At 41.5% G+C, this 22,781-nt stretch overlaps 1 protein-coding gene across 1 annotated transcript; it reads left to right on the plus strand.

Annotated features, from left to right (window-relative positions):
- The first annotated feature begins 65 nt into the window (after positions 1-65).
- bnc1 (basonuclin 1) lies at positions 66-18,787 on the plus strand. The gene is made up of 5 exons (XM_046386763.1): positions 66-686; positions 9,307-9,409; positions 11,475-11,710; positions 13,618-15,704; positions 16,397-18,787. Exons 1-5 carry the CDS (start codon positions 672-674, stop codon positions 17,205-17,207), a joined length of 3,252 nt encoding a protein of 1,083 aa, XP_046242719.1. The 5' UTR covers positions 66-671; the 3' UTR covers positions 17,208-18,787.
- Positions 18,788-22,781: the final 3,994 nt, after the last annotated feature.

The raw sequence follows: 22,781 nt of genomic DNA on the forward strand, positions 1-22,781 counted from the left end.
TGATTCCTTTTGATCAAATCTCTGTGAAAGATGAGTGTCATGCCCTCTTCCAGCCAGCTGTGAGGGGACTGCCCTGTGACTCTGAGGGGGTAGACATGTGTGTGCATGTGTGTGTGTGTGTGTGTGTGTGTCTCTGCCTGTCTGCGTGCGTGAAAGAGCATGCACACCTCTGTGTGTGCATGTGAGAGTGTGTGTGTTGGCTACGGAGGGAGCAGGCAGCTCCTGAGGTGAGAATGCAGAGTGGGAGGATCTCATTCCAATCCCCTGTGCCCAGTTTCAACACACACATTGAGACACACACACACACACACAGAGTGAACATCTTGAGTAGTTTAGAGCCAGTCCACGGCAACATTAGAGGAGAGAAAGCAGAGGAGGCGTGTGTGTGTGTGTGTGTGTGTGTGAGTGAGTGCAGCGAGAGTAAAGGCACAGTGACTACTTCTTCTATTTTTTGTGGAGTGAGTGTCGGTGGCTCAGTGTGTGTGCGTGCACGTGTGTGAGAAGACAGAGAGGCAGAGTACATGTGTGGCTGTGTTGTTGAAGGAGATGCTGCCGGGTGTGATGGCTCTTTTGCATTAGTACTTGAGCGGACAGGAGAGTTGGAGCCAGTGGTTTTGTGGGACTCGCGGGGAATGGCAAACTCCACGGCATCCTTGGAAACATCCGACTAAATGACAATGGCTGAGGTAAGAGGGGAGGCTCTTCACGACTCTTCTCTGCCTGCTCCGGCTCTTCTTGCACATGCCGCCCGCAAAACAGTCAGAATATGTTTAACATAGACAAACTGGAAGGAGTTTATGTGGGATCAGAATAACGAGCGGGAGTAATGCGGTGTTTTGTTTTGTGGTGGGTAGATTAGGAAAAATTTCAGTTTAATGATTGTGCGATTGCTAGTTTATGTGTAATAACGCAATAGTACAAACCTGCTGGCGTAGGCTTTAGTTTTTCTGTGATTCACAATGTATATGTATGCTTACATGTTTATCTGAATTTACTTTAAAATGTGTTGGAACAAGTTGTCTCATAGTGACAATCACTGGAAATTTTGGTTCAGGTTGTGCATCTCCATTTTACTACTACATGTCACTGATACTTTTTTTTTTGTTTGTTTTGTTTTTTTTCTTTCTTTTTTTTGATAAATTACTTTCGACAAATACGATTTTTTTTTCTATAAACCATTATTTTCATTGAACAAAAAACAAGGACAAGTTCTCAAATGTGAAACGTCCTCTAAACACAAGTTTACCTTCAGATTGTTTTATTCAAACCTCGTCTGAATAAAACAATCGGAAATTGACAGGAATTTGAAATAGGGGATTTTCTGATCAAAGAATAAGTGAACACAATTCCAGCTCCGTTATTTTAAAGTTTTTAACTCTGTTAGTTTTGTTCAAAGTTTTTAGTTAGTTTTTATTACATTTCTGTAATGCTGACTCGTCTAAACATTTTGTCTTACGGATGAACAAAACGACTGGGAGTCTCTTTGCCCCAGTTAGTGTGGACAGAGATTGTCCCTACATGCCTTCCAAGAATCCAGAGACAACTCCCAATAAACAGCAGCAGTAACTTCACCACACACACACACACACACACACACACACACACACACACACACACACACACACACACACGTTAGGCTTCCCGCTGTTTGGTTCTCTTCTGTTTTTCTCCACCATTACATCTTCTTTTACATTGTCCTGTTGCCTTTTCATTTATTGTAATTCTGAGATCATTGTGTGTGTGTGCGTGTGTGTGTGTGTGTGTGTAATGTTCAGTAATATGCTGTCCTGAACATCACTTCCACCTATGTCCTAAAGACAATAAGCTCCCGTGAGAAAAAAAAAAAGTGTCATTCAGTTCATTAATTGAGAGATAACCAGCCTCCAGTCCTTACCTGGACATGTAGTCCATCCACCCATCTGTCTGTCTGTCTGTCTGTCTGTAGTTTGGGAAGCGAAGCAGCCGGGCCTCCTGTAGCCTCCTGGCCACTTGCCACAGCCCATTGGAATGTAATTTAAGAGTGGCCTAATGTTGTTGCAGCCATAATGTAACAATTAGCTGAGCTGTATGTGTGGTGATGGTGTCGGTAGCAGCAGAACGCTCTCTCCGTGAATATGTGTGTACAGCATGTGTGTGTGTGTGTGTGTGTAAACAGTGCTAAACAGTTGGAGGAGAAACAGTTGCGGTTTATTCCTGTCAGATTACAACTTGTCAGAGCAGAGCGAAGCATCCAGAGAGGCTGGAGTTTGACTTCCACAAATGTATGCGATGAAGCTGTAAAGAATGGATGAACAGAGACTGTGTGATCACCGAAACAAAAACACAACAACAAACACAAAACACATCATTCAGATGATTGAAGAAACCGGATGTAATCAATGACTTATTTATTACATAAATCTGACAGACATTTATTTTTTGAAACTTTCTTTTACAATTCTGCAACTTTGAGATTGTCTCTATTTTGAGCTCATGGGTTGCTATGATTATATAATATTTTATCAGAACGTTTATGGTATGGTAAAATATATCAATAGCCTCTGCTGTCTAAATTTAACAATATATATTTCAGAGTCCAGACTGCATTCAGCTTGACATTATTTGTTAATCAGCTCTTATTTTCCAAACATCGAAAGAATAAAAAAATCATTATCATTAATGAACAGAATCTTTCGAATGCATTTATTGAATTACAACGGATCACACATTTTACGTTCCTCTAACAAGCCACCTTTACACACACACACACACACACACACACACACACACACACACACACACACACACCGGTCCTTTTTCTTTATTTCCATCTTTTGTTTCCTCTTTCTACCTCCAGTGTTTCTCTGTTCTTATTTAGTGCTGCAGGGCCTGGGGCACTACACACACACACACACGCACACACACAAAGACACTTAAACACACATATACACAAAAAGGCATAGGCTTGTTGCACTTCACTTTCTGCGTGTGTGTGTGTCAGCGGTGGTGACTCCAGCCAAGCAAGCTCGTCAGCTTCATTAGGTTCAGTTAGGGTGCAGGGGGTTGGGGGTATCTGCTCCAGCCTTTTACCCCCTTCAGCGTCTCCTTGAGCTGTGATCCACCCCTCCTGCCCCAACTTACCCCCTTAACACCCCCCAAACCCCCACCCACGCACACACACACAAGCAGCAGCCACCCCTTGTGCCTGCTCTGCGCTGCCACCAAAAGGCTTGTGAGGATTTGTCAGCCAGATGTGACAAGATTGTCAAGAGGCAGGCGAGGAGAGAGGGAGATCTGATATTAATCAGAGCTGGGAGCCAAACTCTCTCAGACTCAGTGTACAAACATGTTCCCCTCATTTACTCCCTCTCTGAGCCAAACACTCCCTCTGAGTTCCTTGCGAAGAGCCACATACAGGAACCAAACTTTGGTCCCCCCTCCCCCCCCAGCCTGCCCCCCCACTCCAACACAAGCTCAACATCTTTTAAGATTTTTATTTCTTTAAAGGAGCCCACCACTTTCTCATGGATATTCAGGTAAAGATGCCTTTTTTGTCTCCTGTAGTATTTCAGCATGTAGTGTTTTATGCCTGTGTGTGTGTGTGTGTGTGTGTGTGTGTGTGTGTGTGCGTGTGTGCATGCTTGTGATTGACTGCTGAATGAGTATGAAATAATGTGTTTTTCATGCTGTCTTTGGGCTCTATGGACTCTTAATAGGCTCAAACACGGCCTGTCACTACTTGCACTTGCCCAGACTTTTCCTGGGTTTGTCTTCTTCTTTTCAGGTCCAGCGTGGTGTTAAAGCGATGCTCATAGTTACCTTTTTCTTTTCTTTTTTTTAAGTGTATTTTAAGAGCTATTACTCACACGGAGTTTACTTTAAAGTAAGCTGTTAAACACGGGCTGTGCGGCTTAGCAGCTGAGGGCTTGTCTATGAAAAGCGAAATATTTCATGTATAACTTGATGTAATCATTTTAGAGGCTATCACAAGTGAGCGTTTTTCTTCATGTGCTGCGGCTCCGTTAAAGTGCTTCCTCTTTGTTAGGGGTGTGACTTTAAATCAGAAGCTGAGGCAGGTTCACGTTGCCTGCTAAGGAGCTCATGTATCGTAACCTCACTTTAACTAACGCTTGTCATCAATTAACATTTTACTACCTTGCTGTCACACACAAACAACTTAGTCCAAGGCGTGATTTATTCATGAGACTGTAGTCTTTGCTTGCACTGCACACATACACACACACACACACACTCTCGCGTGCACACAAGTTTTGGGGCTGAGGCTAGTGGTGGAAGTCGGCGGTATTAGCAGGATGTCTAAGTGGTACCAGGAACACTGTCCTCCCACTAAATTCCTGAATATTTTCTGCATGTTCTGGCTGTGATAAGATATTTATTTCCTCGGAGTGTGTGTGTGTGTGTGTTCAGCTTTTCACTGTGTTGCAGTTTGTTTGTTTTTTAGTAGAATTTGGCATTTAAATATGTATTATATGATATATAAATAGTGAAAATATTAAGGAAATCTAATAATATTAATCATTTATATATATATATGTATATATAATCACTGTTGAGAAAATTGAGAGCCAAATAGTAGTGTCAGCTACTATCATATGCAATTTCTTTTAAATTAGTTGAGCAGAGGATAAGTCCATCATCCATCTATTATCTGCATATGTCGGGGGCTGCAGCCGACCCGGGCTGAGAGGCAGGGGGCACCCTGGACTGACGAGTTCCATATGTAAATGTTTTTTACAAATTTTGAAGCAGTGATATTTCATGTAATGATTATTCCTGTCATTGATTAATGTGTCAATCAATATATTGTTTTGTCCTTGCAAAGTCCACCCCTCAGAGCCCAAGGTGACATTTTGAAATAGCTTTATTTGTTTGTAAAAATAAAAGATATGAACTTTATAATGATGTAGAACAGATTTTTTTTTCTTTTTTTTTTTTGGAAATGAATGACTTCAGTAATTAAGTGTTTGAACTAATTAACTAATCAAAAGACTGCACTCTTTGGATATTGTACGTAATTACTCTATTTATGGTCAATAAAAAATCTATTAATGCTTTATCACCTATTATAAACTATTAATCTGAATGACTTTCGGTTTGCCCGGTTAGAAGAAGGATAAACAATGGCCAGAAAAATTTACTACCTGGAAATCCAAAGGCTTTTTTTTTAAATTTATAATCTATAAAGCATTAAAAATTAATGTATTAGAAATAAAATTAGCCATTAGCTATGAGGGAGCCTTATTGTAAAGTTGTATTGACTGAATTTGTGTATATGTATGTGGGAAAGTGATATTTTGGAATCAGTTTGTGGCCTCTTGATCCCTCAAAAAGTAAGCACATAACTAGAGGTAATAGTGGTTTACAAAAATAAAATGAAAAATGATTCATGATAATTGTAATAATATTAATTAACAGTAATAATATTAATAATAAACCTTTGTCTCGCGGCTCTTTTTCCACATTGCGTCTTCGATTCAGTTCCAGCAGGGTTTTCCAGCTTGTGGATGCTTTGCAGCAAGTTGCCTGTTTATATGTTTAAACTGAACCTTAAATGAATAACATCTGTGTCATGAAATACAGCGATTGTATATATTTCCCATCACTTCCTTTATTTCCCACGTGCCATAATTGTCTTGTTAACTGATTAATGGCTGATAGTAAAATGGAATCCGCTCTCACTTTGCCTTGAGTCTCCCTCTTCCTCAGAGCTGCTGATAGCTCTGTTGTTATTCATTCTTTGGCAGCTGCGCTGCTTGTTTCCCCACTGAGTGTCAGTTAGTGCCTGGCTGCTGCTAATTGATTAGTTTTCCACCGCATTAGGCCAACAAGTCCCCATCCATCCCCAAACTGTCTCTGTCCAAGCAGCTGTTCACTTCTGCTGAATCTCTAACGCACCGTGGCCATTCTACACATATGGGAGGATTTTATATTAAAAGCGAGATAGGACTATTTCATTTTATTTCTGCTGTGTGCGTGTGTGTGCGTGCGTGTGTGTTATAGCTCTGGCTATAGCTCTGTGGTGATATGAAGACGATGTTCCACTTTCACCAGGCTTAGAATATTGTAGTTTTTATATATTCCATACATTCTCTAGACCAAGGTCCACACATGGACTAAATGATCTTAAAGTGTCATTTCAACAGACTGGACTGAGAAAGCCATGTTCTAATTTCTTCTGACTCTGATGATGGTGTCAATCATTCTAATATTTGCTAATGAAATAATGCACACACATTAATCTTTACCAGAGGTCAGTCGTTGGCGTTGTGTTTTTCTTGCTCTGTGTGTGTGTGTTTTTACTTAGCATGGAAACACATTTCACACATACATACGCACACACGACCACCTAAGTGTGTCGATTGTCACTCAGGATTTGGCTTTCATGGTACATAAACTCCGTTTTTATGTTGTCCCTGCCTTCTCTTCACCTTACTTCCTTCTCTTTTCTTAACCTCACCTTCTCCCTCTTTAACCTCCATTCATGGCCTCCATCTACCCATCCTACACAGCCTGACCTCTGAGAGTACAGTCTCTCAACTGAGATGCCTTTAACTACAACAAAGAAATAGGCACTGACTACTGGTGGCAGAATCAAGACATGCACAAGGAGACTGAACATGCTTTCACACTAAAGAAAAATGTTGAAGATTTGAGAAAGAGATTCAGAGAGAGAGAGGCTGTATGGGTTTATGTTGTCACTTAATTTTTATTCCATGACAGTTGGAGACAAGACTCAGTAGTGTTTAATTACTCCAAACTATTCAAAAACCTTTCAGCCTGAGTCTTAATTTAAATTTCACTTACTGTCTTATTCATAGTCCTCATCACACACACACACATAGATATATATAGTATGTATATATTATATATATATATATATAGCATTACAAAAAAAATAATATTACAGCAATTTAAATATAATTTTGTTGCATTACCATTGCTAATAAAAATACAGTTTTAATGTTTTACTTGAAAACCCCTGGCTTGATTATGTCCCCCCATGTCCAAAAGCAAACAAATGCGGTTTGTCATTTATTTAACTGTATGTACTGCAAAAAAAAAAAAAAAAAAAAAAAAAAAAAAGGCATGTGTAATGTATTCAAGGTGCATCTGGAGGTTGTGGGGTTGTGTGTGACTACATGACTACATCAGTAATTTAAAGAAAACGACACTGTGTTAGCTTTGACCCAACTGCATCATTTTGTGCAATTAGTCCTCTTGTCATTGACTTCATTGATGCGTGCGAACGGAATGGCTTTGTTGTGACAACAGCAAAGAGAAAGAGATGGTGGGGTGTTGGGGTGGGGGTAGGGGGTAGGGGTGGGGGCTGTCTCGGTCACCACGAGCCACCGTTGTGTCGACCTGCCCTGCGTTGTCATATTTCCTGCTCTTCATCTCATGAACTCATGAAATGAATCGCTAATTAAGATAAACGACCTGGAGCACACTGCTCATTGGAATGTGTGTGTGTGTACGCTACAGACTGGCGAGCAAGCAGGGCCACCTGATTGAGATGTATATTAGGGGGAACAGCAGCAGGATGTGTGTGTGCATCCACAGTGGGATGGGATTATCTTAATTGGGCCGTGTTGGGTCTTGGTGCTCTGTAATGATGGGATTATGTTGCTGAGAGATGAGCAAAGGGGTTTTTACACTTCACCACTGTCCGGAGGAGGCTGAGCTGCTCGCAAAGCAAAATGAATGTCATAGAACCGAATGCTGGAGCTACCACGCTGAGTTTCAAGGCCAGGTAGCTGCCGCCACCTCCATCCCGGGTCAGTCTGTCCGTCCTAATTATAAGAGGTTATTGTAAGGTGAATTAATATGATCCCAGATTTCAAGGACAAGCCCAGCCTCAAGCACAGAACCAAGTCACTGGCTAAATGAGGAGGAGGCCCCACCCACCCACACACACACACACACACACACACACACACAGTTTTCCTCTTTCTCCACTTGTGGAGAGGGGGTGAACTCCAGTGAGGAGCTAAGCACACTGCTCATGTATACTAAAACCCCCCGATCATGCATTATAGATGCAGAGGGAGAGAGGTGGCATAGCACAGCCACTCCGAGCTTTTCAGCATGTAGCACTAACAACACTGGCTTTGATCATAAATCTGATGATGCTTTTCCCCCAGTTACTCGTATGTAACTTTTTTTTGTCTAAGGCAGAGAGAAAGAGGAAGCACAGTCATCATTACAGTATCAGTGTATTGGAGTCCTTTCAGCAGGATCACTGCCAAGTCAGCAGCTACCCAGAAAACTTGACTCATTATTGCCATTTCCTTCTCACTTTGAAATTCTGTCTATTTTTCTGCATTTGTTCTGAAAAGATAAAACCCATTAGCCGATGAGTTAATGGACTGAGTCCTCTGACCTGTGTGCACGCGTGCGCCTTAGGCATTGATTGACTGAGATGGTTTTGGTGGTCCAGGTGTGTCTGAGACCTTTCATTATTGTAGAGAGGATCTGGCCTACAGCAATACTGACACACACACACACACACACACACACAGCTGTGCTAAAACTGCTCTCACAGGGCAAATCAGGCAATGAGTGATGCACAGAGGCAGAGCAAAATTACTTTAGGCAATCATGGTATTTCTTTTGTTTCTGTTCGGTAACTTTTAACTCTCTTTTTAATGTAGTTGTGTGAGATAAGCACAGCCACAGCCATGACACGCTGTAAATGTGCAGTCGAGGAAAAAAATGTTACAGAAGGATGAGACGACAGGGAATATTTTCTATTACTGCTGTTGTTATGCATTATTGGATATACAGCTATATGACCACTAGAAAACATTATAAATATAAAAAGGGTCTTATATTGATGATGTGAAGCCTTTGATGTATGATGAAATGTGCTGTGCCTAATTGGAATAACTGTTTACACTTTCCAGCTCCACCTGTGGCTGAAGATCTCGAGGTTCACAACAATTGCACATATGTCTGTGTGAATTTTAATAAAATGGGAATACAATGACACAAGGCATTTACAGTGTTTTCATTTTATGAAATGGTTCAGCCATAAACAGCGTGATCTCTTGAGTTAGAATAATTCAGTCAAGTGTCAGCTGCTTCATGAGCATTAGCACGAGAATATACTGAACATGCTGTATGTCGGTTTTGGACTGAAGTTAGAACAACCTAATGTGAACACTGGCAACCAAGTACTGAAGAGCTTAGCATTTTTGAAAACATGATACAGTGGAACTGCATGTTGTAAAAAAACAAAACAAAACAGCAATTTATTTTCTTGTGCACCCATTTAACAATAAAACATTGTGCTTATTGTATTAACAGGCTATCTGCTGCACTTTGGTGAACTGTAACTGTGACAGCTTCAAGCCTGGGAAGCTGAAGAGGAGGCAGTGTGAAAACTGCAAGCATGGCTGGGTAGCACACGGTAAGAGCTCACTGCACAGTTTGGACTGGTGATGCAAAGACATTCAGCTGAGACTCTTGTTTTTATTGTGTAGCCTTGCTGATTTGCTATCATTTTTCCATTTGTCCAGCTATTGTTTTGTCACGCTGGCACTGTGTTAACATTAAAACACAAGCCAAATCCTAGACTTTGTGTGTCCTGACTTTAGCAAGTCATTATGCACCCTTTTCCAAAGTTTAATGCAACAATTTACAGAAATAGCTGTTTTTTTAAGATAGACTTAATAATGTTGAATTTGAATTTTTTTTTTTTTTTTACATTTTTTTAATCATTTTATATAATTCTAATTATTCTATCACTGTCACGTTGTGCATTGTTAACTGTATCATATACATATATTTAGCTACTGTAAACAAAGATGACCATCACTGTCACATTGTGGTATTGTTATACTGGCATGAGAACAGTGAAGCTCTGTTTATTTTCTAAGACTTCTCCAGTCTAGTCTTTACTAGACCTCTCAGAAACAGTTAGATAGTAACAGCGCTAATGTCTCCAGCATATGTTTCAATTAATTTCAGGTCATCAAACTGCAAATAACAAGACTTTAAAACTGTGTGCAACATATAGCCCAATTTTGCCTGCAGGTGATAGGCCAGTCCTTCCCATTAATTTCAATGCAGAGCAGATCCATAATCAGGTGACCTGCATTGTCAAGGTAATCAAAGCGAAGATTTGGCTAACAGTCCATGATAGGCTGAGCGAGATTTCGACCAGTCACACATAGCATGGGCTGTGCCTACAATTGAGAAAGGGAAAATGCTTGAATTTGTTTGTATTTCGTAATCGTAATTATCATTGGCGAAGCACAGCAGAGGTTGCAGCGATGATACCCCTAAAGAATAGTATCGGGAGAGAAATTGTTTTGGCTGAATATTTGCAAGAGAACCCTGGTGGTGGTTATAACAAGTCCAGTGAATTGCTAAAACCACCAACAATTTATTAGTCGTGCATGTCTCTTGCAGAATGTTATTAAGCTGATACCAAGGTAGCTTGTGTGAAGTGGAATGGATCGGTACACTGGTCAAGTCACTAGGACGTCATGCTGCCAGAATTAAAAGATGTGTCCAGTTAACATTGACAGACCATGGCTGTGTCGGAAAATGAATCACCACTGGGTATGAGATTCTTTCCCGATAAGGTTAGGGTTCTTGCTGCAAAATTCCTTATTCCAAACCTTAGTCAAAACCCTTGTTTTTGTTGTTACTGAAATAGGTGACCAATGGCAGTATTATACCCACAGTCCGCATCTGGTGATTTAGGCTAGGTTTAAGCAACTAAACTAAACCTGTGTTTGCTTGACCCATCCATCAACCCTACCCTTTACCCTATGCGGGTTTCCTTTACTCTGCGACACCTGACATTTTTATGCATGGTATTTGGATGCATCTGCTCTCCACAGAGGTTAATGGGAAGGATTAGTGTATGCACTGCACACAATTTGAAAGTGTAAAGCTGCGTTATTTATATGCAGATGGATGATTTGTGATACAGACACAGACATGAATCACGACCACTTTAATTTTGTTTCTCAGTAGCATAAACTTAAATATGAGGAAAATTAAGCATCTCAGATGCAGAACCGTGCATGATTTTCTCCTCATACTGTCACTATTTCACTTTACTGACATCCATTCATATAGAATGTGCCTGTTTAAACTGCCATAGGTATTGATTCCCACTGAATTTTTGGATATCACTGATAGAACATACACACAGCAATGGTATATTTTATTTTTTCAAATAATATCTCTTTTATTATATATATTTTATTGCTATAATATCTCAGACAAAAAACTGATAGTGGGAAATTTATTTTTTTTATTTGGACAAGCCACATGTTTTCTGATAAATGTTATTTGAAAATAATGATATATACATTTTGACTTTGTCCCATATTATATTGTTCTAGCACCCTCTTACCCCTCATACCTTTTCAAAATCTACCCTGTTTCTTTTTGTCAGCCCAGGGCCCACAGTATGTTTAAATAATCTAATCTAACAAAATTTGACTTTTACCTTCTAGCCCTGAGTAAACTGAAGGTGCATCACATGTACCAGAGCAGCCAGGTGGAGATTGTGCACTCCAACGTGGTATTCGATATCTGCAGCCTGATGCTGTATGGTACCCAAGCCATCCCCATCCGCCTCAAGATCCTTCTGGACCGGCTTTTCTCTGTCCTAAAGCAGGAGGAGGTTATCCAGATCCTCAATGCACTTGACTGGACATTACAAGACTACATACGAGGATACGTGCTCCAGGTGACCAGTTTTTATGTTTGTGTGTGTGTGCGCGTGTGTGTGTGGATGCATATTCCTGTAGTTGTAGGGACAAAAATCTATTTACACAGTCATTGTGGGGACCCACCTTACTTATGGGGACAAAACGTACAACATAAATTATTAAACATTACGGTGAAGACTTGCTTTAAAGTTAGGTTGAGGTTATGGCTAGGATTAATGTTTATTGTAATGGTTAGGTGATTGTTAAGCCTTCAGGAAATTAATGTAAATCTCTGTAATGTCCCCAAAACTGATGGAAACATGACTGCGTGTGTGTGTGTGTGTGTGTGTGTGTGTGTGTTTAGGATTACGTATTGATAGGCTTACCAGTGAAAATTTCTGAAAATCAGTCCAAAACCTATCACTAATTTATAGAAATTGTTTTTTCTATTTTCTGTTTAGCTTATATTCTATTTGTACTTTATATTTTTATATTTTATAGTCACTTAATGCTCCCGGGACCTGAGTCCTAATTTCGTACCATAAACATGTGAATGTGAGCTGGTATGACAATAAAGTTCCTTGAATCCTTGAAACCTTGAATCCTAGTTCAACATTTTAAGAAATATTTGCTTTCTTTCTGGGAGGAACACGAGAAGACTGAAAACATTCGAATCTCTCTGTTAAGTACAGAGCTTGAGTAACGACATGAATAGCATAGGTTAATATCAAGACAGGAAGCAGAGGGACACAGCTCATCTGATTCCTCTATACCAACACACAGAAATAAGATTAATATCAGTCTTTAAAAAAAGCAAACTGCATTCACATAATGCTGAACTATTCTTTTTTTCAATTTCAACATAGTGATTAATGTTATTCTTTATGGGGTAGGGAAACCTCTAAAACCATCCTGGAGGCAGAGATCCTAAAACTCACACTATGAATGAGCAAAAGTATAAGACGGGAGAGACAGGAGAAATTTTAGAGGAAGATAAAGAGGATCAAGAAAGGGCTCAGGAAAGCATGGCTTAAGACAGAACAGAGTTGAGATGGGATGTAGCGACCAACACTATGAAATCTCTTGGCATCATGTTAATGTGGTCTGCTTGTTGCTTTCGTACAGCAGCCCAGGGAGGCCTCCTGATTTTTAAATATTGTGTTTTGCTTCAGATTTCCCCTTAAGCTGGAGCCAAGGCGGCTGAGGCCTGGGCTGCAGGCACTATGTCAGTGCGAGGCACTCACTTCGATTAGTACATCATCAAGTATTCAAGTTGGGCTGCGTTTAATTCATGTTAGCTCATCTAATGGCGAACGTAGAGTCAGAATCCTCGACAGGCACCCAATGAATGCTCTGTGATGAAAAATTAATCACGGTTACGGCATGAAGCCGCTCCTCGCTTTCAAAGACGCCTGAACTCACATGTGATTACTGCTTGGCTAAGGGAGAGAGAGGACCCGCTTGATCAATGTGAGCCGCCTTCTGATCACCCCTCCCTTACTTGTGTGTTCATGTATATGTGTGTATATGAGTGTACGTGTCTGCTAGTATGCTTGTGTGTATGTGCTCTCTTTCTGCTTCTGCTGATGCAGAGTGAATAAATCCACATGATTTAAATGAAGAGAAATGACCTGCAAGATGAAACACTGTGTGTTTGTGTAATGAGGGTTCTCAGGGTTCTGTGCTGCCTGCTTGTATTAATACTCCATTTGATTCCTTTATTTAGCTACCCTGCCAGTCTACTTTATAGGGTGTGTCACCTAACCCACTCTGTGAATATGCATGAGCAGCCCAACAGACGCTAATAATGCTAATGATGAAATTGTGTTCTCTCTTTCTCTCCCTTTCCCCCTTTCCCCCCTTTTCCTCTCCTTCTCAATCTATTTTATACCCTTGCCTTCCCTTTCCTGTGCCATGTTGCTTTTGGTTCCTGCCCTGTCTGTAGGATGTAGCAGGCAAAGTGTTGGACCGGTGGGCCATCATGACTTTCGAAGAGGAGATTGCCACATTGCAACAATTCCTTCGTTTTGGTGAGACCAAATCCATCGTGGAGCTGATGGCTCTGCAGGACAAGGAGGGCCAGGCGGTATTGGTTCCCAGTACCCGCACCAATTCAGACATCCGCACTTTCATTGAGCGCAACACCCCACGCACTGCTGCCAACCTCTCTACATCCAAAGTTGATAAGCTAAGCGGCAACAGCATGCACCACTTCGAGAACTTTATCAACAGCATGGCCATCATGCTGCCATTCCAGCTGCTGGGCTCTGTTCCTGCACCATTTCTGGGTTCAAACACAGCGACACTGCAGCAGCAGCTCCAGCACCACCAGCAACCATGCCGTGGATCAGTGGAACAGCAGAGTCAGAGACTAGATGATCAAGGGCAGGATGATCTAGGGAAGGACAACCCTATCTCTCTTTCACACACTCCAGAGAGCAACCTGCTAAGTTCAAGCTCTGTCTTATTTACTGCAGATCTAGACTGTGGAGACAAGCCAATGGACAGTCTCTCCACTGCCACAAAGATCGAAGCAGAGGACTTCTCCACTAGTGACAACTACTCAGATGGACCGGCCACACCATGCACACCCTCCATGAGCTCTGATGTATCACAGATGTCACCTGAGTGCAAGCTGCGCTCTCTGGACAGGAATGGGAGCAGCAGCGGAGTGGCCTCAGGAGGTGGTGGAGGAGGAAGCTCTCTGAAGAAGGGTCGTGTATTTTGCAATGCCTGTGAGAAGACATTCTATGACAAAGGCACACTGAAAATCCATTACAATGCAGTGCATCTGAAGATTAAGCACAAGTGTACCATTGAGGGCTGCAACATGGTGTTCAGCTCATTGCGCAGTCGTAATCGTCATAGTGCCAACCCAAACCCACGGTTACACATGCCCATGAACCGAAACAACAGGGACAAAGACCTGCGTGGAAGCTTGTCTGCTGATGAGGGCTCTCAAGGAGAGAAGAGGCCTGACTATGGATCTCCCATTCCTGTCTGTTCTGCAGAAAGCCATAAGTCAGTGCCCAGCTATATGGTGAGTCATGTAGAGAGTAACTCTAAACTTCACGGCAGCTCATTCCCCAGCATGGGCCAGACTGGAATCCTCTTCCCCAATTTAAAAACAGTCCAGCCAGTTCTGCCTTTCTACCGCAGTCTGGTAAGCCCGGCGGAGCTTGCTAACACCCCAGGAACACTACCCTCCCTTCCTCTGCTGTCCTCCTCTGTACCCGTCAAACCTGTCACAGCCCCTGAACCCTATATGACTGACCCTATACCAAAGAAAAAGTCCCGAAAGTCAAGCATGCCAATAAAGATAGAGAAGGAGGCAGTAGAAAGAGATGAGCAGATGAATAAGGACAGCAGCTCTGAAGATGAGGCTCCCTTACAAAGCAGGGACAACGAGGAGTGTGACAGCAGGCGAGCAGAGGGGTATATGTGTACAATACAAGCTGGGGAGGAGGAGGCCAGAGGGGCTTACAATGGTGAAGAGAAGGAAAAGGATGGTGCCAAGCATCTGTTTGACAAAACTTTGGGTAAAGACATGACTGAGAGGGAGGACAAAGATGATGGGCCAAGGGAAGGTGAAACAGGGGTCATCACCTGTGCTCCCCAAACCTTCGAAAACAGACTGATGGATCACTGTGACAAAAATGTACTCTGTCAAGAACCCAATGGCAATGAAGAAAGGCAGGGCAGGGAGCATGCCAACTCAATGCATGCAGCTGACAAGATTTCAGAGCTCAGATTAGATGAGGATGAGCACAGACAAACTAATGGGGACACTCCCCAGCTCGTAAACCATGAGAGGGATGGATCTGATGGCTCCGTAGATGACTACGGTGACTCGAGTTTGTCTCACTTTGACCCAAACGCTGACCTACCACACCACTGTGAAATCTGCAGTAAGACCTTTAAGAACCCCTATAGTGTCAAGATGCACTACCAAAACGTACACCTGAAGGAGATGCACATGTGCACAGTGGAAGGCTGCAATGCTACCTTTCCCTCCCGCAGGAGCAGAGACAGGTGAGAAGGAATCATATTTTGTTATAGTTCAATCACAGGTTATCGGGATCACTGATAGATGTAAGCCTGTGTATTTTATTGTTGTCAGGAGAGGCAAGAGTTATTCCAACTCACACCTTAGTGTTGCTGTTTAGTTCATTCATGTGGCAGTTTCCTCTTGGTTCCACATAGCAGACACTCAATTTATCAGTAATATAGCTGTTTTAGTTTGGTTTGTATGAAAAATGCGTGGCTTAAAAGTAATGTAAATGACCTAACCCAAATAATCAGTAATTGACAACCTGGAAATGATACTCAACAATCAAATATCTTTCTCCAGAATCACTCACTTGCGCTAACCTGCACGCATAGCCAGCCTGCCTATCAAAACAAGTATAGTAGTATAAACAGAATTCCGCTGACTGTTGTCTTGCATCAGTTTTTGAGTTCTTAAACAATTTTTCCAGGGAAGCCCACATTGACTGGATTTGGCGCAGGGGAAAAAGCATGGTGTAGCAGCAGAAATGGAAAAAGAAAATGTTGGCTAAAAGATGATTAGCATATCTAAAAGGAGAGATTCTTTTATTTGGTCAAAAAAAATGTATCTTAGAAAAAATGTATAAAAATGTATATGGGAATAAAAGGCATTCACCATGTGATGTATAATAAATTAAATTGAATTACTGGAGTTTTTTTTTTCTTTTCATCTACAGACACAGTGCAAATTTGAACCTGCACCACAAGCTGCTGACCAAAGACACATTCAGCCCAGTCAACACCCTTTGCTCATCTTCAACCCACTGTAGGGACAGAGATTCTGTTGTCCTGGACTACTGTCAAGAGCAGTGGGACAGAGATCCGCCCCATCGAGACTCAACCAGCCAAACCTCTGTCATCTTCCGAGGACACAACCGCATGGGCCTGGTCTTCCCTATGAGCAAAATGTCTACTGCGTCGTATAGTACTGAGGCATCTCCCATAAGAGAGATAAAGGGATCAGAAAGGGGAGGAGAAGGTGATGGAAGTGGGGAGGATGGGGCAGTTCTGGACCTGAGCACCTCCTCCTCTGCCCCACCTCGAGGCAATGGCAGTGCTCGATCTTCCTGGGACTCAGATGGAGCCTGTAGTGAGGAAGGGGAAGGGATTGTAGAGGATGAGGAAGCACTCCCAATGGAGGACAGTGATGAAAGCTGTGATGGGATCAGCGTAGGGAGGCCTGGGGGTGAGGGGTTGGCACTTGGGGGAGAGAGGACCCAGGGCTGCATTGGGGGAGGACAAGACAGGCTTCAGGGAGGTGGGGGTGGATCTCCGATAACTTGTCATGTCTGCCAAAAGGTCTACAGCAACAAGGGCACATTCAGAGCCCATTACAAGACTGTCCATCTGCGACTGCTTCACAAGTGTAAAGTCCCCGGCTGTGATACATCCTTCTCCTCTGTGCGAAGCAGAAACAGGCACAGTCAGAACCCAAACCTTCACAGAAACCTAGCTGTCAGCTCAGGTGCCACAATGGACCAGGAGTAAGGATTTGAACTTATATGCCAAATTATATGCCGACTGATTTCCTTTGTTCTAATTTTTAGTCCTTTCATTGTCATTTTTCATTTTTGGGCACCTAAAGAAGGCTCATCAATTAGCACTTTTTAAATTTCACACCATAGTCCATGTTGTTGTTATATTTTGAGGAAAAAAAAAGAGAGAGAGAGAGAGAATATTAAGAATATACAATCATGAGCTTTTTTTTGGAATGGATGGCTTCTACTGCAAAGGCAAAGACTGATAAATCACTGCATGCATCTGTCTGTGTTTACACATGTAACGTGTAAAGTACAACCAAAACATACACAGATCTGTAAATTCATTTTCAACATTGGTCTCTTTTGTTGTAATGCAGTACTGATTTCTTTGTACTGGTTTGTCTTACAGCCCAGTTTAGATTTTTAGAAACCATTTATTTGAGCTGAATTTGTTGCCCGAGTACACCCATTAAACTGTATCAGGCCAGTGATTTTTTTTTTTTTTTTCTGGTATTTGGGTTCTCAAATGTCCACATCTCCCCCCTGAGGCTCTGTATAATGTTTTGATCAAAAGCAGTAGTGAAGTAACCTCTACATGTGTCATTTCATTCATTTGAACAATGGTGTTAAAAGAGTCTTTGTCTTTGAAAGATATAGTGTCGTGAGCTTGATCAGTATGTTACTGTGTGGTGTTATATGATCTGTCTATTACTGGTTTGGTTGTTACATACTGCTAATGTTGACCAAAGATTTTTTTTTTTCAGTCTACAGGTGTGTACAGTAACCCCTTCGTACTGAGGGGTATGCAGTGTTAAAGGGCCCACCCAGTCTTCTCTCATGTACCTTGTGATTAACAGCAGTATTCATATGTGGGCTCTGTTGTAAAATAAATTTTTACCCCCACCCCCGTCCAAAAAACAAACAAACAAACAAAAAAAAACAACAAAAGAAAGAAAGAAACAAAAAAAATCTGCTCATGGGACTAGACTTGATTAAGGCATTGCTCTTGTATTGTTTGTGTGGTTGCTTGTGGTATCCTGACTGACTGGACAAACAACAGGAAAATACGCTGTGTCTGGAGGCTGGAAGCATGTACTGTGAATGAGTCGAACACTGAGAAATAATAATTAAAAAACAATTTAGAATAATATCCCCACACATGAGCACACCCTAAAAAAAGAACTGGTGAGCAAAATGTTTGTTGAACTGTATATTATGTGAATAGAGTAATTTGTTATCTGAAAGAAACCAAAAAAATATACTGTATAAAATAGGTCATATTCACTGCTAACATCAATCTTTTTTTTTGTCCCCCAAATGAATGAACAAGAGCCTTGTGTTGTACATGTCTAATTATTTCACCATGGTTTACTGTTTTGGTTTGCTCTAGATTCTGTGTATTTTTTCACTCTGTATTTAAGTGCAATGGGCTAGATTTAACATCCCATATGTTTGTTGCTTGGATTTTTTTAAAGAAGAAAAAAAGGAGCATAAACCAACATACACTGATAGATGTTCAATTTTCCTTTGATTTAATGTCACAATATTCATTCCAATTAAATAAAAAGCCATATGTTTGCAAGCATCCTTTCATTCAGTTGTCTATTCATAAAAAGTAAGCACAATTATAAATTTGCAAATTTGCATGCAGCACACCTTTCAATGCATTACTAATGTTAAAATGAGCAAAAGATTTCACACACACAAACATACATAAAATGTTTGAAACATGTCCACATGCACAAAGAATATAAAGAGAGGAATTTCCAAGTATTCTTGTTGCCTTGCTCATCTCTGCAGCGGCATCATCTGATCCAGGCTGACTCCCTTGAGGCCTTGTAATACTCAGTGTTAGGCGGAGCAACACTGATGAGTCTGTAACAGACACATAAAGCACTGGGCTGCTGGGAGGATAACACGCAGAAGACATCCATCTTAACAAGTCATTCAAAATAGAAGTAAAACAACATTTTTTTAAAAATATTGTTTCTTAGTGAATGAGCTTGCTGAAATTACGGCATGTGTATTTTCTCACTTATCTTTTGCAGTATTGAGCCATCAGACAGCTCAGGGTTCGTTTCTATTCATATTCTTCTACAATAGGGGTGAATGGAGTTTCATTTATGTTTCTTGCAACACCAAAAAACAAACAAACCAAAAACCAAAATTCAACAATATAAGGAAACTGGAGGCCGGTTTTCATTGGAGCTACCTTCTTCTGAAGAAATAGTCAGTATGAAACTGAAACTGTTTACCACAGTGCTGATGGTGGTAATGGGAAAATATGTTTTTTGTATTTTGAGTGAAACTACCTTTGACTGAGAACTGTCCCAGACATTTAAGATAATAATTCACCTAATTTAAGAAAAATGACTTAATGATTTAAGAAGGGACTAAATGGATCATTAAGCAAGACCAATTTTCTTGCCATCCCGTCCTGTTGACAGGGGTGTGGTCAACGGAGTGACCGTCACTGAGGTCAGCCTCAGCTTAAATTCCCCACTGCTACACCATCCGGACTAGGCAAGCAAACAAAAGAGACATAAATACAGGCAGAGACACAGACATGTAGACAAATCAATGCAGCATCACCGGTGTCTAAATGAACACAAGTGTTTTTGAGTGGTGAAAAACAGCCAGATGAGGGATATTTTTTTTTAGAACTTGATTAATGGTGTTTTGATTGTATTTTGATTTTTGTGATCCTTTCTTTCAGCATGATAAAAATGGACAAACCACAGAGATGCAAATCACATTCCGCAGTGATTAAAAATTTGCATTTCTGCAAATGGCATACACTACACTACCTAAAAAAGGCTCTCAGTTATTGGAGAGGTGAATTAATCGTTGTAATACTGCTAGGCAGAGTTAAAGGCCAGGGATGGAAATGGACCAGGGACAGTGGAAGCATCATTGGGCCCACACTGAAAAAGCGAGGAGAACAAATCTGTTACGCAACATGCCAAAGTATTGCACTTTTACAGAGGGCTGAAAGCCTTGCATAACTCAACAATTCAACCCACCCATCACATTTACTGTACATTAGTGAGCCTGCAGAGCTGTTCCTCATCACTTAGGAGCTGAAAAACCCAGTTCTGACAAGTGGCCCCCATCCTTTTTCTCTGGCACATTGCAGAAATCTAGCACCACTCAGAGAGGGCACAATGGGTTATTTCAGTCCCTCCTGTGTGCTGCATGTAGGCAACAATATTCAGCAGAGAACCCGGTTGATCTGTAGAGGTGGACCACTTGCTCAGCTTCCTCCACAGAGCTGTATCTGTATCTGGAACAACTTGCATCGTTAGGGCTCTTTTTAGCAGTGGACCACTTTCAGACACTGTTCAGTGGTAAATATGGAAGGAATTGAGGAAAGTGAGTAGCCTCAGTTTGTTGAAATGTAACTGCGGCATTTAGGACAAACTGAGTTTGAAAACTGACAGACAAATAAATAAATAAAACCAACAGCATGTGTGCGTATGTGTGAAAGACTGAATGTATTCAAGGTAAGCTGACTAGACCAGTAAGCTGACTACAAAATCAGGGCAAAGATGCATGAATTTGCCCCGAGCAGCAGTTTGCTGTGTGTGAGCGAAGCATTTCTGTTCATCACAAATTTTGGAGATTATGACTATGATTATGATTGGAACAGTCAGAAATTGAAGACGACAAGAGTATGGTCTCGTCATGCTCTATTTGGAAAGCGTCATGAGATAACTTTTAACTGTGATTTGCTGCTATATAAACAAATGGAACTGAAATGAGCTGATACTAAGGCTGAGCAATTATCATATCGCTATCGCAGCTACCATATTAACTATAACAAACAAAACTGAAAAAAATCCAGTGTTTATATTTGTGTGAATAATGCAAGGCATTATGTTCTGAAAACACCTTTAGACCACTACTTGGCACAAGTTCAGCAGAAAAAGGAAATGGTGGGCAACCTTGTTTTGGGCAACACGCAGCTATTTTTCTTGCTTTCTCGTGGGGAATTATTACATGGTTAAATTTAATGACAATTTTTTTTTTCAATCTGCTTCTGCTTGTTGGAATCATTTTGAACTTTGTGACATTGCTTTGAAAGAAAAAGCAACATTGATTGAAGAATCAGGGAAAACATGCTGCTTTGGAAAACATGATGTGAATTGATCCGGTTTTCAGGATCGTGCAGCTTGGGTTTTTCTTCCCCCGTTGTGTGTCTCTCCTCTTAAAGATAAGATAAAAGATAAAGTGACATATTTTGTCATTGGAGGGAACTCACTCCAACGAAATTCGTGCTCTGCATTTAACCCACCCAAGTGACGTGCACACACACACAGCAAACCCGGGGCAGTGGGCGACCGCGTGCAGCGCCCGGGGAGCAGTGGGGGTTAGGTACCTTGCTCAAGGGTACCTCAGCCATGGACACCGGGACGGGGAATCGAACCAGCGATCCACCGGTTACGGGTCCGACACCCTAACCGCTGATCCACGACTGCCCACGACTTCATCCTTCTCCCCTACCCCTTCCTGCATGTTTTGTTGTCAAATGGTCTGAACCAATCCAGAGCAGAGCTGGGCAGGCCCTGTCAGTCTTCCAGTCACCCACAATCATGCACACCTGTTGTGCATTACCTTCAACTCAACCCAAGTACCTGATGCTGCTATTTCAGACCGGTCTTCCCTCTTCACCTTTGCGGGATTGTACTGTTACTCCTAGTAGTATTGAGATCAGGCTAAATCTGTTTTTGCTTTGTGTGCTTTTGACTTTGTGGACTAATTGTGCTCTTCTGTCCCCTATTGCAAAGTTGCTTCTTCGCCGGGCTTAAATGCACTGCAAACATATGCCTGAATAAAACAAAATCACCAATTTCACACGCATACCACAGTCATAATATAATGGAAGGAGGATACAGTTTGAGCAAGTTCAGTTGCTTCTTCGCCGGACTCAAATAAACTCTTTGTATTTACCTCTTGGTAGACCACATGTACTCACCTGTCGCTTGGTACCCTTGTTAGATCAGCGACTGTGAAATCAACCTTGGAATTCTTGCATTTTTACAAACTGTGTACATTCATTGTCTGAGTTTGCTTATTTGATGTCCTAGTCTTTTGGTAAAAGTTAACCTGTTTTTATCCACTTGGGTGCAGTCGCCCAAGCTGTAAACACAGCATTATATCATTGCTTATGTTGCTGTAGTGGCAAAATCCAGCAGATGTTAGCATTAGCAACATTAGCATTTATTCCATGTTTGTCAATATTTGCTCTTGGTAGCTCTGCCTTTTTTGACTGACTCCTTAAAGGAAAATCTGGGCCTTTAGCTGCTAAATGCTCTTTTCGTGAAAATACATCAGCTGATTGAAATTTAAATTTGCTATGAGCCAACACCCCAGGAAGCAGCGGATACAAGCATACTACTGTGAGAACCCTGAACAGTGAAACTGAGCCATATGAACAATAGTGCTGATGAACCCCCACATGTTCCAGGGAGAAGGGTCTTTCTGGGCCACTGACACTGGATCCCTCCTCAGTCCTGGGATGGGGATCATGGCTGGTGGGTGGTGTGGGGTGGGGTGGGAGTGCAACTGGACGGTAAGTCAG

This window comes from Scatophagus argus, chromosome 1, assembly GCF_020382885.2.
Source record: "Scatophagus argus isolate fScaArg1 chromosome 1, fScaArg1.pri, whole genome shotgun sequence".
Lineage (NCBI taxonomy): Eukaryota > Metazoa > Chordata > Actinopteri > Scatophagidae > Scatophagus > Scatophagus argus.